The sequence below is a fragment of the Alnus glutinosa genome, chromosome 2 (genome assembly GCF_958979055.1).
Source record: "Alnus glutinosa chromosome 2, dhAlnGlut1.1, whole genome shotgun sequence".
NCBI lineage: Eukaryota > Viridiplantae > Streptophyta > Magnoliopsida > Fagales > Betulaceae > Alnus > Alnus glutinosa.
Window position 1 is genome coordinate 36,308,523 of NC_084887.1, and position 19,243 is coordinate 36,327,765.

At 37.3% G+C, this 19,243-nt stretch overlaps 2 protein-coding genes and 2 pseudogenes across 7 annotated transcripts; 2 read left to right on the forward strand and 2 right to left on the reverse strand.

Moving 5' to 3' along the window:
* The first annotated feature begins 1,220 nt into the window (after window positions 1–1,220).
* On the forward strand, window positions 1,221–1,781 carry LOC133860583 (aquaporin TIP1-1-like; annotated as a pseudogene).
* A 1,540-nt stretch (window positions 1,782–3,321) lies between these two features.
* On the reverse strand, window positions 3,322–7,217 carry LOC133859857 (ADP-ribosylation factor 1-like). Of its 2 annotated transcripts, XM_062295408.1 has the most exons (7): window positions 7,058–7,217; window positions 6,386–6,555; window positions 5,746–5,816; window positions 5,039–5,158; window positions 4,104–4,222; window positions 3,795–3,876; window positions 3,322–3,551 (listed from the first exon to the last, which is right to left on the reverse strand). In XM_062295408.1, exons 2-7 carry the CDS (start codon window positions 6,531–6,533, stop codon window positions 3,546–3,548), a joined length of 546 nt encoding a protein of 181 aa, XP_062151392.1. In that variant the 5' UTR covers window positions 6,534–6,555; window positions 7,058–7,217; the 3' UTR covers window positions 3,322–3,545. The 2 variants fall into 2 exon arrangements, with proteins under 2 accessions (XP_062151392.1, XP_062151391.1); XM_062295407.1 differs by having other exon boundaries at window positions 3,476–3,876.
* A 1,906-nt stretch (window positions 7,218–9,123) lies between these two features.
* Window positions 9,124–15,839, forward strand: LOC133859859 (peptide deformylase 1B, chloroplastic/mitochondrial). 5 transcript variants are annotated; one of them, XM_062295412.1, is made up of 7 exons: window positions 9,124–9,478; window positions 9,573–9,711; window positions 11,479–11,671; window positions 12,320–12,430; window positions 13,670–13,732; window positions 14,192–14,320; window positions 14,466–15,839. In XM_062295412.1, the coding sequence occupies exons 1-6, from the start codon at window positions 9,256–9,258 to the stop codon at window positions 14,291–14,293; spliced, it is 831 nt and encodes a 276-aa protein (XP_062151396.1). In that variant the 5' UTR covers window positions 9,124–9,255; the 3' UTR covers window positions 14,294–14,320; window positions 14,466–15,839. The 5 variants fall into 5 exon arrangements, with proteins under 5 accessions (XP_062151396.1, XP_062151393.1, XP_062151395.1 ...); XM_062295409.1 differs by having other exon boundaries at window positions 9,124–9,468; XM_062295411.1 differs by having other exon boundaries at window positions 9,124–9,468; window positions 14,471–15,839.
* Window positions 14,951–18,984, reverse strand: LOC133859858 (polygalacturonase At1g48100-like; annotated as a pseudogene).
* Window positions 18,985–19,243: the final 259 nt, after the last annotated feature.

Below are 19,243 nucleotides of genomic sequence, written 5' to 3' on the forward strand. Positions count from 1 at the left end.
TTCTAAAGATTATTAAAAAAAAAGAAAGAAAATTATACTTTATCCCCCTGATGTATCCACCTATTGGCAATTTGACCTTCAATGTTTAATTTTTGGTAGATGACCCCCCTAATCTTAGCTACGTGTGTCAATGTGGACCTTCCGTCCATTTACCAGTCATTTTAGACGGAAAATAGGTCACGTGCAACGTTTAAGCACATTTCGTTCCAAAATTTCCCCGATTAAACTGTGTCGTTTCAAAACCACTTTTTCCCAACACGTACACCGAAGCTCTCCTTCTTCACTGGACGCTCACCAGCATGGGCCTCTTCGCCGACGCATACGACCTGTTCTGTATCCCTCCGATCATGGCACTCATTGAGCATCTGTACTACGAGAATGAGCTCGAATCCATCTTGTGGAAGCTACAAAAGATAGAAAAGGAAAGAAGACACTAGAAGAAGTGGAAAGTGGACATTGTGTACGTGGACTAAGAAAGTGATTAATACATGTGTGGACTTAACAGCTTTGACAGCTTGGAGGCCCACAAATCACGGACTAAGCTGCCTCCACTTGCCTGAACAACAACCAATTAAACGACAACCAATCAAACAAAAAAACCAGTTGTTGTTGCTATTCCTGTAAATTGAGAGAAAACTAGATGAATTGATGATGATGATATGAAAGGCTCTGCCTTTGTCTCTGAGCTTTTCATGTAGCACGCTCTCAAGCAACAAAAACAACAGTATATCCCATCTGCTTATATAGAAAATTAATTTGGAAATATTTCTTTAATATTTATGTTCCTATAGTTGCTGAGATTCACTATAATGCCTTATTTATAGTAAAATCGTATCGTTTTAGCTCGTAAGGCATCCTTAAACGCTACCATGCCTCTCTTACTACCATTACTCAGCTTCTTCTTCTTCATAGCTCTCGTTCCCGTTCCCATCCCCGTTGTTGTCGCTGTTCCTGTACTTGTATTTGAAGAAAGACGAGGAGGAAAACATTGATGGTGATGGTCTTCTCTGTGCGATGGTGAGTGGTCCCCTCAAGAACATTCTGAGAAGTAAGATACCGACATGTGGAAAACCGGCTGCCGCTGGTGCATTTGCTCTCGTCACATTCAATATAAACGCACCAGCTGAGAAGCGGAGAGCAGTACCTAAAACCAAAGCTAAAGGCAGTGATTGTGAGTGTATTGTGAACATAGTAGCTACAACACTCATCAGACGATGACCATGTTGTTCAGGAATATTGCCGTCGGAAGGCCGGAGGAGGCGGCCCACCCGGACGCCCTGAAGTCGGCGTTGGCGGAGTTCATATTGACTCTCATATTCATATTTGCCGGGGAGGGCTCCGGCATGGCCTTCAACAAGCTCATCGACAACTGCTCCACAACCCCGACAGGGCTCGTGGTGGCTGCCCTGGCACACGCTTTCGGTCTTTTCGTCGCCGTATCTGTCGCCGCCAACATCTCCGGCAGCCACATCAACCCAGCTGTCACCTTCGGCGCCTTCGTCGGTGGTAACATCACCCTCCTTCGTGGCATCCTCTACTGGATCGCCTAGCTCCTTAGATCCACCGTTGCTTGCTTGCTTCTTAAGTTCGCCACCAATGGCCTGGTGAGAGAGGCTATTTGTTTTCTGTTAGTTGTTACTGCTAGTTTGACACTTTATGAGTCCAGGGATGGTGACACGAGCCGGACCATACTGCATGCACTTAGGCTTGGAACGCCCTCTCGCCGTCCAACCTCTTCGCAGAGATTTCACTATGGAAGCTGGCCAACAAGACGCAATTGATATCCTCCTCAATGCCGGTACGTGTTTTGCTCATTCATTAGGTACACTAGAATTTGTTGTCCACGCAGTTACTGTCCACGTTCCTAGTGGCGCTCATGCACATGCACAGCCTACTATCCATGTTCCTAATGATGCTCATGCACACAGCCACGCATACCATGATGTTGTCCAAGATACTTGTCCATTGAATCCCGCAGATCAAGAATTTTCCTTTTGGTGCTTTGCTCTAGTGGTTTGGTCAGTTTTGGCATCTAGGTATTCACTTACGGTGTAGTCACTGCTCTGAGGTGTTAGAGTCATGTTCTTGATTCATCCAGGACATGCACGACGTGTCTCGTGCATGTCCTGTTCTTGATAGAGACACAATTGTCACCGACTAGGTACACACGGCAATCTTTGATGTGGGCCTGAGGACTGAGCGCAATTAGGAACCAATCGTTCAACAAAGGCCACCAGCAAGCGGGAGCTCCTCCTGCTTTTTTTCGTTGGACCCAAGAACCACAAGAAAGATGGGGAGCACGAGCACGGCTCTGGACCCTCACTTGCAGCTCTACGGTTGTTGTTACTTGAAGCGCCTATCTTCGATCTCTACGAGTGAACAATTCCAAGAGAGCGAGGTTGGGATTCAGTGCTTCGCAGAGGATAATTCGCCGCGGGGGGCTAAGCGGTGTCGTTTGCTTAGCTGTCGATGATGGCGTGAGAGAGAAGCAAGAGGAGTTGGTCTCCAGCGTTGGCTTCGCCGTGAAGGATAGGCCTGGTGAGACCCCAAAATCCATAATAGAAAGCCCCCAAGGACGTACAGTTTTCATACCGAACAGATCTATGTTTAACTTTATGTATTGAGATTTTCTTTTGGCTCTTTCAGCCGTCGAAATTTCAAGGAATGATGCTGACGTTAACTATGTGAAACTAACCGTTTTGATCTGGGGCAATTTTTGGAAAGATGAGCTTTAAAATATCATGTGCAACGCACGTGACATCTTTTCTGTCACTTTTCACAGACTTAGTGGACGGAAGGTCCAGATTGACACATGTAGTAAACGTTAGGGGGGTCATCTACCAAAAATTAAACATTGGGCGTCAAATTGCCAATAGGTGAATTGTAAATACATCAGGGGAGTAAAGTGTATTTTTCCCAAAAAATAAAGTGTATACAAATAATACAACTCATGAGATTACATCACCTACTACTTTTTTGCAACTTCCTAACACATTTCTACATGTGATTAGAGTCATGTCAAGCACTAAAATTTTTTAAACAGCCTCAAGTCACATATTGACAACGTGTTAGCAACTTGGAAAAGAGTAGATCTGGTATTTTTCTATCATTTCTCTCCACAATTATTTTTCGTGGCGTAATTTATCCATTCTCACTCTTTTTTTTTTTTTTCACAATGCTTTTCCACGTGCGCATGGGTCATCCCCAAGGAAAATAGGAGATCGACACCATGGAGAACTACAATATGGCCATGAGTCATGAGTGACATTACATTACCTTTACCTCCATTCTTTCGTCCAATAGAAATCCTCCACCAGTCAATTAAAAGGCAAAAAAAAATAACTAGTTAAGTGCGGGCATGCCCAAAAGAGATTGTAGCAACATAAAAAGTCTGGTTCACAGCTAAAAGTATTTAGCTGAAGTAGCAACCATACAAACCGACAAATATAAAAAGGTCTAGCCAAACATTCTTCTATTACAACATTCACTGAAGGGGGGGAAGGTGTCATCTTCCAAATCGCCAGAAACCAAAATTCTTTAAAGCCTCATGCCTGAAAAGAAAGGGAGGAAGTGTTGTAATATAATAATGAAAGGAAAAGTGCAAACGTTGAACATGCATGGAACCCAAGATGACTTAGATGAAGTAATGAACCAACTTTCACAAAGATCTTCCATTCCAGTGTTTGTAGACAATTGCACTGCAGCTTAAGCCATTCTATGATTCTATGTGCTATTGATGCATTGACTTTCTTTTCCATATTTATTTAGCTTTCAAGCTTTGTTCATGTACTTGCCTTGCTAGCAATGTTGTTGGAAAGCCAGTCCAAACCCTCGTACAGACCCTCTCCAGAAGTTGCGCATGTGCTCTGGATGTACCTGAAATGGCCCACCATATTGCATCAACAAGAGTTAAAGCCATAGTTAAGAAAAGACAGGTTAACCCAGGGGGAAAAATCTTTTATGTCAGTTGGAACAATTCTTCCAGTACCATGTCCAATTTGTCCAACTAACACGGGAAAATCAACAAATTTGGTATCCTTGTCCACGGTGAACATCCAAGAAATAACGCAAGTTGAGGTGGAAACGAGGGAGAGAGAAAATACCAGTGACGTTGGCGGAGAGAATGAAGACCAAGCTTGTCAGTTATCTCTGCAGCATTCATTGCATTTGGAAGATCTTGTTTGTTGGCAAATACAAGCAAAACAGCCTCCCTCAGTTCATCCTGAAACACGATTAACATTTAAATTAATAGAACTCCTATCACAATCAAACAGAAAATGGATATAGCTCAACAAAATCGCAACTTCCAAAAACTGTAAAGCATAAGACAGAAATTTCATCAAGCAACTAATAAGCAACTAGTAACAGTTGGAAGGTTAAATCACTTATCCTACTGATGCAAGAATCAGAAAGTAAATCTTCATATAGAATAGATGCTGCAGTGCTGGTTGATTTTTGTAAATAGTACCAAAAGACCAAAAGCAATCAAAGCATTACAGAAACCCAGATTTAACTTATATTTTTAATGCAAACTAAAACCCGAATATAGCCTCCATGAGTGAATCAACGTTACACTAACTGATTCAAAAAAAACGTTACACTAACTAAATTCCAAACAAGTTTCCAATTAAGAAGTACTTAGATAATTGCATAAAATCCTATGTCCAGGAAAGAATATATAGAACCAAGGAAACAACCCAAGTTAAAACTCAAAAGAGTTAACAGATTCCTGTTAAAAAAAATTGATGTGATAAACGATGGAGCATTAGTAGTTCTCTAAGCAAAAAAGATGTTACATAAGAAAGTACACAGAGTCGAGAAACGGAACCTGGTGAAACAACAATAAAGATGCACAAAATAGCAGTTAATATTTCACAAATATGAAGCCATAGCAAGTAAAAATATTCTAGAGCAGATTCAAGGAGGCATGCAACCTCAACCATGTCAGTCTACTTAAGATGGATATATGGGATGAAATTTGGAGATCACAGCATAACATGAAAAGCATATGGCAGATACATGTAAAGTGGTAATATACCTCGTTCAACATCCTGTGCAACTCATCTCTTGCCTCCACAACTCGATCCCTGTCATTGCTATCAACCACAAAAATAAGACCCTGAGTGTTTTGGAAGTAGTGCCTCCATAATGGACGGATCTGTTTAACAAAAACTATGTCAGTTAATCATCATCTTATTACAAGTTATATAACAAAACAAACACAAACAAGCTCCCATTTTAATCATTCCTGTCAAAAAATATGACAAATTGCTATGATAACATTCACCCTCTAGAATAGACTGCTGATGCATGACAAACATGTATATGCAACATCAGCTTGGAAATGACAAGCATGGTTGCATTACGTATCTCCAAGGGACCCATTTTACAGTATCGCTCCACTATCTGATAACTAGTCACAAATAGTTACTGTCTCCCCCACTGTCCACAAATAGTTAAAAATCCGGAAAGAAAAAAACTACCAACTTTTCATACAATAATCAGCCTTTTCATCAAACATACACATTTGAAACTTATCCTACATTATTGATAAAGGATCATTTGATCATTGGAAATTGGATTTCATTGAAGCACAAAACCATTGTTTCTATCCATGAAAAACAGAAAACATGATGAGGTACAACTTAAAATATCAAAGGCACACATACAGACACATAAATTTCCAAATTTTCCACAGATAACTGTACACAACCTTTTTACAGACACATAAACAAAGGCATGTACCTTGTCCTGACCCCCAACATCCCAAACAGTGAAGCTGATGTTTTTATATTCAACCGTCTCCACATTAAATCCTGCATAGAGCAACTCCAATTATTTAATAAATAAATTCATTGAGAAAACCTTCATTTGCATCACAATAGGGATAGAGGACAATTCCTCACAACTAATCAAAGAACACCAAGGAAATATATAAGTATTTCAAGGAACCAAGACAAAATTCGCAAGCGACAATAACTAATTAGCAGATATCACATATAGCAGATTCCACTACACCATTTACAAATCATCACAAAAAACTGGATTCTTTTATAAATTTCCACAAGAAATACATAAAATCATGATATTTGAAAGCTGCAATTCACTAAAAGCTAACACTAGCCCCACACAAAGTAGTGATCGTTCCATCTAACATAATATTTCGCCTATTAAACTGAGTCCATTACTTTACCTATAATAATAGGAACTACATCCACAAAGACCTTGCAAAAAACGATATCTAAAAACAAAGCCATTTCTTATTTTGCTTTCTTTATCTTCTGTAGCAGTAAGACATCGGACATGAAGAAAATAAAGTAAATCGATCACGTCAATATAATTCAACGAAATGGAAAGTAATCAGGAGGGAAAATTGGGGACTCACCGATAGTAGGGATCGTGGTGACGATTTCACCGAGCTTGAGCTTGTACAAGATGGTGGTCTTACCGGCGGCATCGAGACCTACCATCAGAATTCGCATTTCTTTTTTCGCAAAAAGCTTGCTGAATAGCTTCGTGAATGTCAACCCCATCCTGCCTATCGATCACTCAGCTCTGATTCCAAAAGAAATAAAACTAAGAATAATCAAATTTGAAAAAACAAAAAACAAAAACAAAGCGTTTACAGGCATAAAAAATCTGAGTAACAAAATAAGCCTAACTAACAGTCTAACAGAGTCCTAATATAAGGAGGAAATCGAATATGTAGCCCTAATCGTTTTGGATAACAAACTGCGGATACAAAATTTAAGCTAAAAGCGTGTTCATAATCACAAATTAACAAGAAATTCAGACAGATCCGTTTGATTTTAAAATTCTCTGATCAGATTCTCCGATGGCGGAAATGAACTCAAAATTGAAACAAAAATCTAAGCAATATAAAAAGAGATCTTACAAACAACAGGATCGTCAAATGAAATCAATATATGAATATCCGTGAATTTTTAAATGCAAATTATGAACTTAATTTGACCGATCTACCGGATAAGATCGGCGAAGATCAACGATGGATTTAGAGGGGAACCGACGAGATTTGAGAGAGAGGGAGAGAGCTGACCTATCGAGGAGGGGATCTGATGGGAGGGGACGAGGAGCAAGGTTGTGGCAAGCCGCGATTTTTTGAGGGACTAATGTGAATCCTCTCTCTTCGATATTTAACGGCCTTGGATAATTATTGACCGCAATGTCCGCGATGAATTCGAGTTCAGAGACTGGTGGAACTAGGGAGCGGTCTGGATACGTCGTAGTTTTGGATTTTTGCCAAGGTGTGAAACTCGAACGCCGCCGTTTCGTGAGAATCAGGAATCTGGATCTTTCTGTGGTTCAATTAGCATTTTATGATCTTAAGTGGATATGTTGTTGTTGTTGTTTTTTTTTTTTTTTTTTTTTTAAGATATGTTATCACATGATTTAATATATTTAATTTCATTTAAATTTTTTAAGTGACGTGAGACCATATTTACTGTTAAATGTAATAAATAATAAAAATAATCTTATTCATTTTATTTGAAATTGAAATGTTCTCTATTATGGGTTTTGTAACAAACAGAATCATCTGTTTTATGTTAATGCTTTGATGGTACCTTTACATTCTAGAAAAATGTTTGACATACCACAACTTTTACTATAATCTTTTAACAAATTTATGTGGCATGTATTTTATAGGAATTGATGTCACGTGACCTGTTAATTGGTAATTAACATTTAAGTGATCAACATAAAAAGTGTCATATGCACTGTCGTATTAGTTTATAAATATAATAAATACCATATTGATTCAATATAAATTTAAGTGGTTGACGTAACAAGTGCAAAAACGAAAATATAATTTTAGGTAAGGATGGCAAAAACAAGTGAGTTCCAAAATTCATCTTTTAAGAGTGTTCACATCCAGCTCCGTAAATATTTAACTAAATAATACATTTTTATATTTTAGTTACCAACTTTTAAAATCATTTACATTCGACTCAGCATTTTAATTATCTACTTTCATTATTTCATTAACAAATTTATTTCTTTATATTTTTTTTTTATAATTCTCAAAGAGGAGAGGGAATAAAATTATTTTTATTTAATTAATTTAACTTATTAATTATTGAGCTACAATGCTCAACTCTATTGCAATAATTAGTCAAATCGTTGGTCAAAATAACTAATGAAATGTTGAGCCTTATATATATATATAACCTTTTAACTATTTTTAATAATGTAAGCTCTCTAAAAACAACATGAATAATTATGGTTAAATATATCTTAACCACGAACTTGAGGTGGCAATGCCCATCGGAAGGTTTTGTAAATGTCAATTGGAATGCGACTGTGGACAGAGACAATTGAAAGATTGGTACTAGAGTGGTAATTCGAGATGGTGAAGGTGAGGTTCTAACTACCTTGTTAGTTATGAAAGATTACATTACGGACCCTGTTATTGCAGAAGTCACTACGTCTTAACGAATTGTATTATTCCATAAAGGGTTGGGATATCAACAAATAGAGCTGGAAATGAGATACTCTCCAGGTGGTGCAGGCCCTGAGGAAGGAATGTTGTAATTTGAGTAAGAATGGCTATGAGCTTGTTTGGTAACTCATCCAAACAATTTTCATTTTTATTTTATTTTTCCCAAAAATATCAAATCAAAAATATTCTTACTTTTTTACATTTTTTACATCATATCAATAATTTTTTATTATTATTCAACCAAAAAAATCCACTACAAAACAAAACTTTTTCACTTTCCTATAAAACATTCTCAAATTTTATATCATATCAATCATTTCTTACTACTATTCAAATAAATATTTCAATTCACAATCACTTACCAAACACACTCATATTATTGATAAGGTTCGGGAAGCATTAAATGAATTATGTCAATGGAAGGTTTTTCATATCCAGTGAATTGTTAATGGAGCGGTCGACAGGCTTGTGAAGAAAACACTCACTTTTAGTGAGGAACGAGTTTGGTCTTGAGGATTTTCCTCTCTATTTTAATAGTCTTTTCCTTGTAGAACGATATGCTTAAATTGATAATTTATATGGAAGCGAATCTAATTTTTTAAACTATATATTATATATATATATATATATATCTTAATCTATTCCCACCGATTTTTCAATCTCTGTGAATCTGTGATCCCTCCCACCATCTATGCCCCTCCCCCCACCAAAACAAAAACTCATTATAATTAAATCTGTGGCTCTACGGCTCAGAGGGCTCACGGACTGGACTAGGCTTAGCCCTACTGTTTCTGGCCATGGCTTGCGCCACTTGGCTCCACCCATTTCCTTTACCTCACGCTCTCGTCCCCACTCCCCGGCGCCGGTCTGCTCTTACCGCCACCTTTCACGGGGTCACCCGGCCCTCCTCGCCCGGTCGGCTTTTCTCCTTCGCGAACCGGCCCTCCTCACCTCCACTCAGTCCGGTCCTCGCGCAAGCCAAGCGGGGCTTCTCATTCAAAGACGACGAAGTAGCTTCTCGTCAGCGCACAACTCTTACCTCTGTTTACACTTCAAATATCTGAATATTGAACTTAGCTAAGAGCTTTGATTTTGTGTGATTTTTTTTCTTTAGCCGATGATCTTCGCTTTGAAGCGCCGCTCAGAATAGTGGAATATCCAGACCCTATACTGAGAGCGAGGAACAAGCGGGTCGATTTGTTTGACGATAATTTGAAGAAGCTCGTCGAAGAAATGTTCGACGTAATGTACAAGTGAGTTTCCTCACTTGTTTACTGTTATTGTGTGATATTTTTAGTTATTTGTGATTTTTGAATCCAAGGTCCAGTGACATAGCATTATTGAGCCAAACTCATAGTCTTGAGCTTTTGGATCTTTGCTTAGAGAGCATTGATTTTAAAGATATCCATAAAATAAATCGATTTATATATCTGTGTTTGCGCTTGTGTATAATCAAATGGTAAATTGAGATAGAGAAAATTCGTATTGTTTTCTTCATTCATCTAGTTGTCGACCGCAATGTTCTCACGACGAGTGAAGAAGAGTAAATAGTTGCAAATTTATTTACTTGTCACTCAATCGCATTGATGTTGTAAATCTCTATGTAATGATTCACAGCCTCGTCCTTTCTTTTTAATAAGTTGCAATTCTTCATAAAGCGTAAAAGGTGCAACCTAAGTACACATTAAATACATTAGAGAAATCTATAGCTAGTAGAAGAAAAAACATCATGAAAAACATTAAAGCTAGAAATAATTTAGTTCACGGTAACTGTCTAGTGAATCTAGTGATAGAGTTTAAAAAAAAAAATCCTTCAGCTCCTCCACTATCCGTTCACAGACTTCAAAGCTCCGATCATTTCTCTCCCTCCAGAGATACCACATAAGGCAAGACACAACCATCTTCCATATAAAATTGTTATGACCTCTACCAAAAAACCCTTTTCAGCAATCAAAAAGATATATCACTCGACGAGGCATAAACCATAGCAACCCTATAAGGCTGAAGATGGTATTCCACAGGGCATTAGCCATCTCACAATGTAGTAAAGGGTACCCGTTAAGGTGCTACCTAGTGGTCAAAGTGCGGGTTTGGAATGAGCTGTAGACTCGGCCATCTTGGGTTCGATTCCGCACTAGGAGGTTTCCTAGATTACTTGATAATAGTTCTGGTGGGTGCGGTCGTGCATCTGGGGTTTGTTCTCCAGGGGTGGATTCGAAAAGCCCTATATTGGTAAGGTTCTAATCATCAAAAAAGAAAAAGAAAAGGTTATCCATTGACTCCCGACTCTTCTTACTCAAACAACATCAATCAACCGTGATGGTATGCCGACCAAGAAAAGAAAACCACTCTCAGGGGAGCCTTATTTTGTCAAATACTCCTCCAAGGGAAATTAGTTCTATTGTGAGGAACTAAACAGAGGGAATATAACAAATTGAAGAACGAGGTAAAGAGATCAACCTCCCTATCTTGAGCCGCTTTGAGAAAACTAGCACTCCATTTATGAGAAACTCGTCCTTTCTAGGGGTAACTACTTCAATCCAACTTCACGTTTTGGCCCTTTTTGGAGGCTTATAATTTTGGTCAACCACATGCTAAATTTATCGTTACCTCTACCTGTCTCATTTGTGTACTTGCATTATTTCTTAAACACCTTCATTCCAAATCATATTGCTGATTCTTTTCACAAGTCTTTCGAAAGACTGATGGCTTCATAGACATGCATACTTAAACTGAAGTGAGGGCTCACTACCCCTTTTTGTTGTTCTGCCGACTGCCATGTATCGTTTTGAAAACCCGTGCAATATTTTCTTTGCTTTTGTTGGTTTCCTATTATATTCTTTACGACCTTTTCTTATTATTGACTTGGTCTTGAGGTTCGATAAACTCATTTAGTGATGTTGTTTCCGTTTTCCAAATCAAATGCTTAAGTTATTAGGCTTTTCAAGGTTAGATGCTTATGAGAAATCATTGCTATTTACAGGATTGTGAACAATACTTGTTGGCTTCCTTTTCCACAGAACTGATGGTATTGGGCTCTCCGCACCCCAAGTAGGAATTAATGTTCAACTCATGGTGTTTAATCCTGTTGGCGAACGTGGTGAAGGAGAGGAAATTGTTCTTGTAAATCCAAGAGTAAACAGATATTCAAAGAAAATGGTGCTTTTTAATGAAGGTTGCCTATCCTTCCCACAGATTTATGCTGATGTTGAGGTATTGTTAAACGCTTATTTGTTTCTTATGTTATCTCCTTAATTTTTGTTTACATTCAGAATAGTCTGTGGGACATGGCCACTTTGAGTAAGCAATTTTCTCTGGTGCATGTTAACACTTTTTCCCATACCATTGATACTGCAATTAAAGTTAATAGATGTTTTACTTACCAAAAAGCTATTAGATGTCTTGTTCGCTGCATTCAGTTTTCCCAGTACCAGGGCTTAGCCTGAATTGCTTTTTTTGAATTTTCCTATCTCCTGGTTGCTTCCTCATTTCTTGTTGGTAATGCAAGAATAAAAATGAGTTAATCTGCTCCTTCGGTAAAATATACAGATAGTAGTAGGTGTTCCTCAACAAAAGCTAATCTGGACCTTCAAGCTTTCTGTTGATGCCTGCTTAAAGTTTCTTTTTCTTGAGGCCATTGGTAAGGTTTGAATCTTCTTGTAATCTCAAATAAAAAGAGAATATGACCTGAGGCTTCTTATACAAGTATGTACATAGTTAAATAAAAAGTATGATTTCTGCCATACTTGATAGTTAGCTCAACTATTGTTACCTAATACTGTATTTGAGCTTCTGAGGATCTTTTGTTTGTTTTAAACTATTTCGGATGTATTTACAATGTCTCTCACTTTGTACACGCAGAGACCAGAATCTGTGAAGATTGATGCAAGGGACATTAAAGGTGCAAGGTTTACTGTCAACTTGTCTGGTCTTCCTGCACGGGTTTTCCAGCATGAATTTGACCATTTGCAGGTCCGTCCTTCATTTGAAATCCAATTTAGTATTTCTAGTAATACAACAAAAATCTAGTCCTTTGTATTCTGATGGAAGGTGTAATTTACAGTTTTAGATGCTAAATCCATATGGTCGTGATGAATCTAAACTATCATTGAATGTGGATCAGTATCTGGAATAAGGTGTTTATATAATCTACCATTTACGACCTACCGCAGAACTTAATAGACTTGGAGCTGTCTATGTTGAACTTTTACTTAATTTTTGTTTTTTGTTTTGTTTTGTTTTTGTTTTTTTGTTTTTTATATACCGGGGTGTCACTAAATCCCTCGGACACCATGTAAAGCGCCCCTCCACACATGTCGGGTAAAGTTTGGGCTTTCACCCATGGGCGTGGTCTCAATGAATTGTTTGCACTCAAGGGATGTCGAATTTTAGACCTAATGCTTCATCAGGCACCAAGGCCAAGTGAGTTACCACTTGAGCCAAGCCTTTAGGGTTAACTTTACTTAATTAGTAGTTAGAATGCGAACATATTAATTTTTTGATGAATAATAATTTGATTGAAAGAAAATGGCAAAACCCTCGTACACGAATACAAGAGAGACAAAGGCCCTAAAGGCATCTACAATCTAAAAAATTAACAAGATCTAAAAGATTCAAAGATAAAGTACAGCCCAATCCAAGAGAGATCTCAAAGAAGAAAATTTTAAACATAGCACGTTGAACTCGCTGTATCTTATCTTATTATTTGAAGATAAGATGCATATTAATATCAGTCCACTCTTCTTTCTATTCAAAACATAAAATGAAAAGAAGGAAAAATGACGCACAAAAGCGTTATTCTCATCTTAACCGAGTAATATACTATGTGATGCATATGGTGAAGCAACTTGGACGAAGCTTCCCATGGAACATTCATTTATGTTAATGTCTTATCAAAACATTCATTTATGTTAATGAATCCTTTTTTTGTAATGAATATTTATGTTAATGAATCCATGTTATTAGTAACATGGTGTGCCCCATGTAGACCTACCATTTTATCTACGTTTATGCATATGAGGCATATTTCCTCATCCTCATCTTAACAAAGCAATATACTTTGTGTTGCATATGGTGAAATAAATTGGACGAAGCTTTCCATGAAACATTCACTTATGTTAATGTTTATGTATACTTCAGGTTTGATTTTTTGTAGGGTCCATTTTTCTGGTTCGCCAGTATTTCTTTCTGAGGCAACTCTTGAATTTGTAGGGTATTCTGTTCTTTGATAGAATGACTGATGAAGTTCTTGACAGCATTCGTGTGCAGCTACAGGTGAGTAAGCATACATATGGTTCTCATGTTTTCTGAACTTACACAAATAATTTTCCTGCTCCCCTGAAAAACTGTATACCATGATGATTGCTTAGAACTTTTCTTTTTTGTTGGAAAGTATATATATAAATAAAGGCGAACGGACAATAATCAGTGGCTACTGCTATTTGCAAATTTCCCATTGAGGACACCATCCTTCTTAGTGGATGAAAACAAGAAATTTATGGAACTCAAGCATCATGGGCATTATCAGTCAGTATTTGGGGTGATTAGTTGTATACAAAAAAATTGTCAAAGACTTTGCTTTTAACGAAAATTGTAATGCTTTTGAATTTTTTGGTTTGCTTACTTGTGTTTGATTGCTTGTGGTGAAGAATTGCAATGAGTATTAACAGGATGGGTGTCATGTCTTTGCAAAGGAAAATGAATTAAGTTAATTTGTTCATGTAACAATGGCAGGCCTTAGAAAAGAAGTATGAGGATAAGACAGGATTGGCAAGCCCTGAAAGAGTAGAAACCCGCAAAAGGAAGACGGTTGCGGCTGGTTTTGGAAAATCATGAACATACTAGCTTCCATAGACACATCAGGTTTCCATATTCTAAATTGATAATACATAATCTTGTTTTTTTTTTTTTTTTTTTTTTTTTTTTTTTTTTTTTTCCATTTTATTATCTTTAATTGTTTTTATTTATTTATTTTTTTTTTTTTTCTGTTGCTTATTATTTGGTATAGCTTAGTATTAGGGATGGTGCTGGATGAATTACTTACAGGAACTTACTGAGAAGAGACAAAGATCAAATACATGAACCAATAAGAGGAAAAAATGGCTGATTCACAAATTATGCATGTATATATATATATATATATATATACTGGAGGGTAAGGTCGTGAGTTCAGGGCCCACGAGGTGCTTGTGTAACGTGTAAACTGATTTTTTTCAGATGTACCATGTAAACTAGGATGCAGCTCCTCTTATTCTAGGACATTGTTTCTGAAATCCATTCTTAAGTACATAATAATGATGCTTGTGTAGTCGTCAGAGAATATCATGCTGAAAAAATCTTTTCAACTCCAGCTTAAAAGATGATGCACCTGAGCTATGTTTCACAAATGGAAAAATACATTCAAGATTTTCTAGAAACCAGAACCAAGAAAATAACAATGTTCTGCACTTTGCAATATAAGTAAAAATAAACAAACACCTACGGAAAAGAAGGTTCAAATTTGCATCATTAATCACTCATTACTCCATGAGAAACCATTGCATCCCTGCACTGTATCTGTCCTCAAGGCTAAGGCCAGCAAGAATTATGATTAGACTGAAATCTAGTGCTTGTCAGCAAACAGGCAATTGGAGGGATAGTTCTAGTTCTCAGTTTTCCATATGCTCTCCAACAGAAAGATTCACACAAGTCATAGTTAACTTGAAGTGGCATTAACTCTATGTTAGCTAGTGATAAACCTGTGCAGGGCAAGCCGTCGCTGCATGCGAAGTGTACAGGTTTGACTGTGTATGTTCCTCGTATATTTTCGTAGTTTATGCCTGACACTGCCACAGCTGATGTTTTGTTTTGGCATTTGCTTTTGTCACTAGCACAGTAGAATTGGTCGATCATGATTGGGATTTGAACTTGAGAAACTAGGATGTTTGAGAACATGATTCCTTGGACTGAACCTGAGCCACCCTGCAGTGGGAAACTATAAGGAAATGTCTAGTAGGGATTGGAAGTTTACATATATGGTTTTGAATTAGAGAAGGATATTGATGGTATAATAAATAGGTTGTGTAATTATATTATACCTGCCATGTTTTTATTCTGACGCCAGTCAGAGTATTATGCAGTGTGATGTCTCGGACGGTGATGTTTGAAACACAAGCTTTGGTGTTATCCATTCCTAGCGCTCCAATGCTGATTCCATGTCCAGGTCCGCAATTGACATTGTGTATGTACACATTTGAGCATCCAGTTTGTATGGATACACAATCATCTCCTGCAGAATGGAGTAGTTCATATGACCCTTAATAATTTACTCATGAAATTCCGGGCCTCTTTGGCTCATATAGGTAAATGAATTGCGAGATTGAGGGATTTGGTGCCCCTTAAACCTTTTTAAAAATATATATATATATATATATATACAAACAGAGAACCTAACATTGACAGGTACTGCCATGATATCTGATAGATAAAGACTATAAAGTGATCTCTAGGTTCTCGTGCTTTCAAGATCCCTTACAATTTTCTGCCTGTGAAAATTGTAGGAGTTTGTCAAAGGCCCCGATAGGGCCCACTTGCTTGAGCAGGTGTCCAAGCTGTCCAAACACCTATTCAGATAGGTGGGCCGCTTGTTTGGGCAGGGTGGGCAATGGCAAATGCCTCTCACAGCCCCCTGTCCGCTTGCGAGGGATCCCAATCCATTGTTTGAATGTTCAATTCAATGCCTATGTTTCCTCATTTAGGCCACAGAGCAAGTAATATCAACTGGCAATAATGTTTGTGAAGTTGAAAGATAGAACTGCTCTACTAAGATTTTTGGAATTACCACATGCAAGATTGCTTCCGTAGATGAGAACATCTTCAGAGTTTTGCAGGTGTATTCCATCTGTGTTGGGGCTGTCACCAGGGGATAAAATCTTTATGTCAAAGACCTGAACACTAACGCAATTGTCAAATTTGAGGTGTGTTCGAGCACTGTTTAGAATTGTTATTCCAGTGACTGTCACAGACTTGCTTCCGTAAAACCTGAGTGCCTGCATACGAAAAGTAGCACCATGCATACAAATTCTAAGACATGACATTGTTGGGAAATCAAAGGAGAGTGATAAGGTAAGGTTGGTTGCTACCGTTGGTTTGGTGCTTGGCAAGTTTCCCGTGTCATACCACCAGACTGAGCCTTGTCCATCGATGATACCTTTACCGAAAATTGTAATTCCTTTTAGTTGTGTGAATTGGAGCCATTGTAAGATTCCTGACCCCCAGGGCTCACGGTTTGTAGGGCTATAATTTTGCCATCCAACTGCATTATATTTGACGAATTAAAGTCCTGTCTGATTTATTCGGTAATATGATGACACATTTTAGCACAAATTATGATGGTTATCAGATGGTAGTGAAATAGGATCAGGATCTCCTGCAATTGGGTTCGAGACCTGTTAAGAAAGATGGGTTCCATCTACCTCTCACAATTGCAAGGGATCCCTTAGCTTGCAATTTAGTTTGATCCAATGAAATATGATGTTGGCAATTTAAAGTTCACCTGAAATTGAATGTTTGGTTGACAATTAGGGCCAGAGAAAGAGATTGGTAGGACGAGGAACACAAACCCAGATGGAACAAACAATGTTGATGCCTCCACTTTGCAAGCTGCTGCCCACGCTGCTTCGAAAGCCTGCCTTTTACTTTTACATGTTAGTTTCAGATTCGACTAGTGCAGAAGTAAATTTTCTAGGGGTAAAACAGAAATAAAAAACAAAACAAAACAAAATAAAATAAACATTCATTGTAACATTAATAAAATAAAATAATTATAATGATTATTCATCAAAAGTTTGGATGAAAGTGGCGACATCTACGGCTAGAAATTGGTCTTCATTTGCTAATGATATATTTTTTTCCCCCTGTTGACTGTGTCCCTTTCTTGCTCATGTCGCCATTTTTCTATTTGCCAGCAACTACTGTGATGGTGCTGTCACCTTATTGGGGTTCACGTTGGTAGCGGGTGACACAGCACTTAGTGGGTAACCATGATATCCCATTTTGACGTTGTTGGAGTCATCACTAAGTACTATATAATTCATCTTTGAATGTCTAAGCTAGATATGGATAGACAGATCTTCGGTTGTCTAGTGAAATTCTTGATGAAGTTAAAATGATAGAATCCAATAAGCTGTATTTATATGGCACCTTTAATAGAACAATGAAAATTATCATTACATATTTAGAAGAGTAATGCAATAGAAGTCTTGCATATAATATGACAAAGTGTATATATATTAGCGAATATTCATTATTTATGGGGCATTTGATGAAACAAACATATGCCCCGAGAATCAAATAATGGAAATTATCATTAGATATCTAAAATATGATAAAGGCCGGCTCAAAGGGGTTGGCAAATAAGGTCCCGTCAATAGGATTAGGATTCTCTCCATTTTGTTCTTCAGATTAAATTTCACAGATCTAATAATAATAATGTGTATGTTGTCAAATTATTTAAAAAAATTAAATGACTTGACTCCATGTAAATCGTTAAATACAGCATAACAAAATATTGACGATGAAATATACCCTCTTAATTTCACTTAAAATGGAAAGAATTCTATTCCCCATCTAAGGTCTCCCATAAAATAAAACCCCTAAAAAAAACAAGAAAGGTATCTATAATTGTGAAACATATGTATTCAAGGAAGATCAAGAGAGGCATCTTTACAAACAAACAAATAAATAAAAGAAGGTTAATATATATGTCTTTGTCTATGAGAGAGAATGTTAACGGTAACTTAATTACTAACATAACTTCATTTCTTATTTTCAAAAATTCTGCCTATCTTTATCTCTAACATCATACTAACTTATCTATAACTCTATTTTTTTTTTTCTTTTCTTTCGCAACTCTCACTATATATCCTGCTTTATCAATCGTTCATTTTACTATTTGTTCATTAATTCTACACTTCATCTCTTCTCTGAACCTCGCGTTGCTCCAAATTTCGATCACTTAATTATGGTGCAAGCAAGCACCGAGTTTCATTGTTCAAATATGGAACTCTTTAATGTTTTTTTTATATTTAATATTTACTATATTATTATACTAACAATATAATTAAAGGATTGATATAGGCTTTTCGCTGATCATATTTTTGGTTTTCTTAATGAATATTGATTGGCTGCGTGGCATTTGATGAAACCCATATATGAAGCAAAAAAGAAAAAAAAAAAAAGGAAGCTATATATATAGAATCACCTTTGTATCGTCGGAATGTCCATCGCCTTTAGCACCAAAGTCTAATACATTAAAGATGGCAGAGTTCCATTTCCATCCACTTTGTTTTGGTGTCGCCGGTGGAATGTAATTAGCAGCAGATTTCCAAGCACTGCAATTCTCAAAGCTTGAAGACCAAACAAACGAGGCAATGGCAACAATTAGTGTAAGCTCTTTAAGGTTAGACCTACACATCTTCATGGGTGTGAGAAAAATGGTGGGAAAGAAAGGCCCTGTCTGTGTAACCAATAGGGCATATACGTGGGTTCATATATATGGGTTTGTCTGTGTCTATATATATATATATATATATTCTCTTAATTGCTCCTATTTTTTATTTAAATCATGGGTGGCCGTCCCAGCTGCAGGCATGATTTGTGAAGTCACTTTTGGGAGAAATAATTGATAGAACATCTTACCATGTTGTATTGTTGTGGCGAGCTAGTTAATCAAGAAGGACGAAGTCTTAGGAGGGAATTAACTTGTATAGGAATACTTTATGTGTGTGTGTGTATATATATATATAT

Excerpts from the sequence above, each read along its gene's own strand:
- LOC133859857 (XM_062295407.1), bottom strand. The coding sequence starts at position 6,533 with ATGGGGTTGACATTCACGAAGCTATTCAGCAAGCTTTTTGCGAAAAAA. Across the intron at positions 5,817-6,385 it reads CACCACGATCCCTACTATCG|GATTTAATGTGGAGACGGTT; the intron begins GTGAGTCCCCAA and ends TGCTCTATGCAG. Across the intron at positions 5,159-5,745 it reads ATGTTGGGGGTCAGGACAAG|ATCCGTCCATTATGGAGGCA; the intron begins GTACATGCCTTT and ends TTTGTTAAACAG.
- LOC133859859 (XM_062295409.1), top strand. The coding sequence starts at position 9,150 with ATGCCCCTCCCCCCACCAAAACAAAAACTCATTATAATTAAATCTGTG. Across the intron at positions 9,469-9,572 it reads TCTCATTCAAAGACGACGAA|CCGATGATCTTCGCTTTGAA; the intron begins GTAGCTTCTCGT and ends TTTTTTCTTTAG. Across the intron at positions 9,712-11,478 it reads ATGTTCGACGTAATGTACAA|AACTGATGGTATTGGGCTCT; the intron begins GTGAGTTTCCTC and ends CCTTTTCCACAG.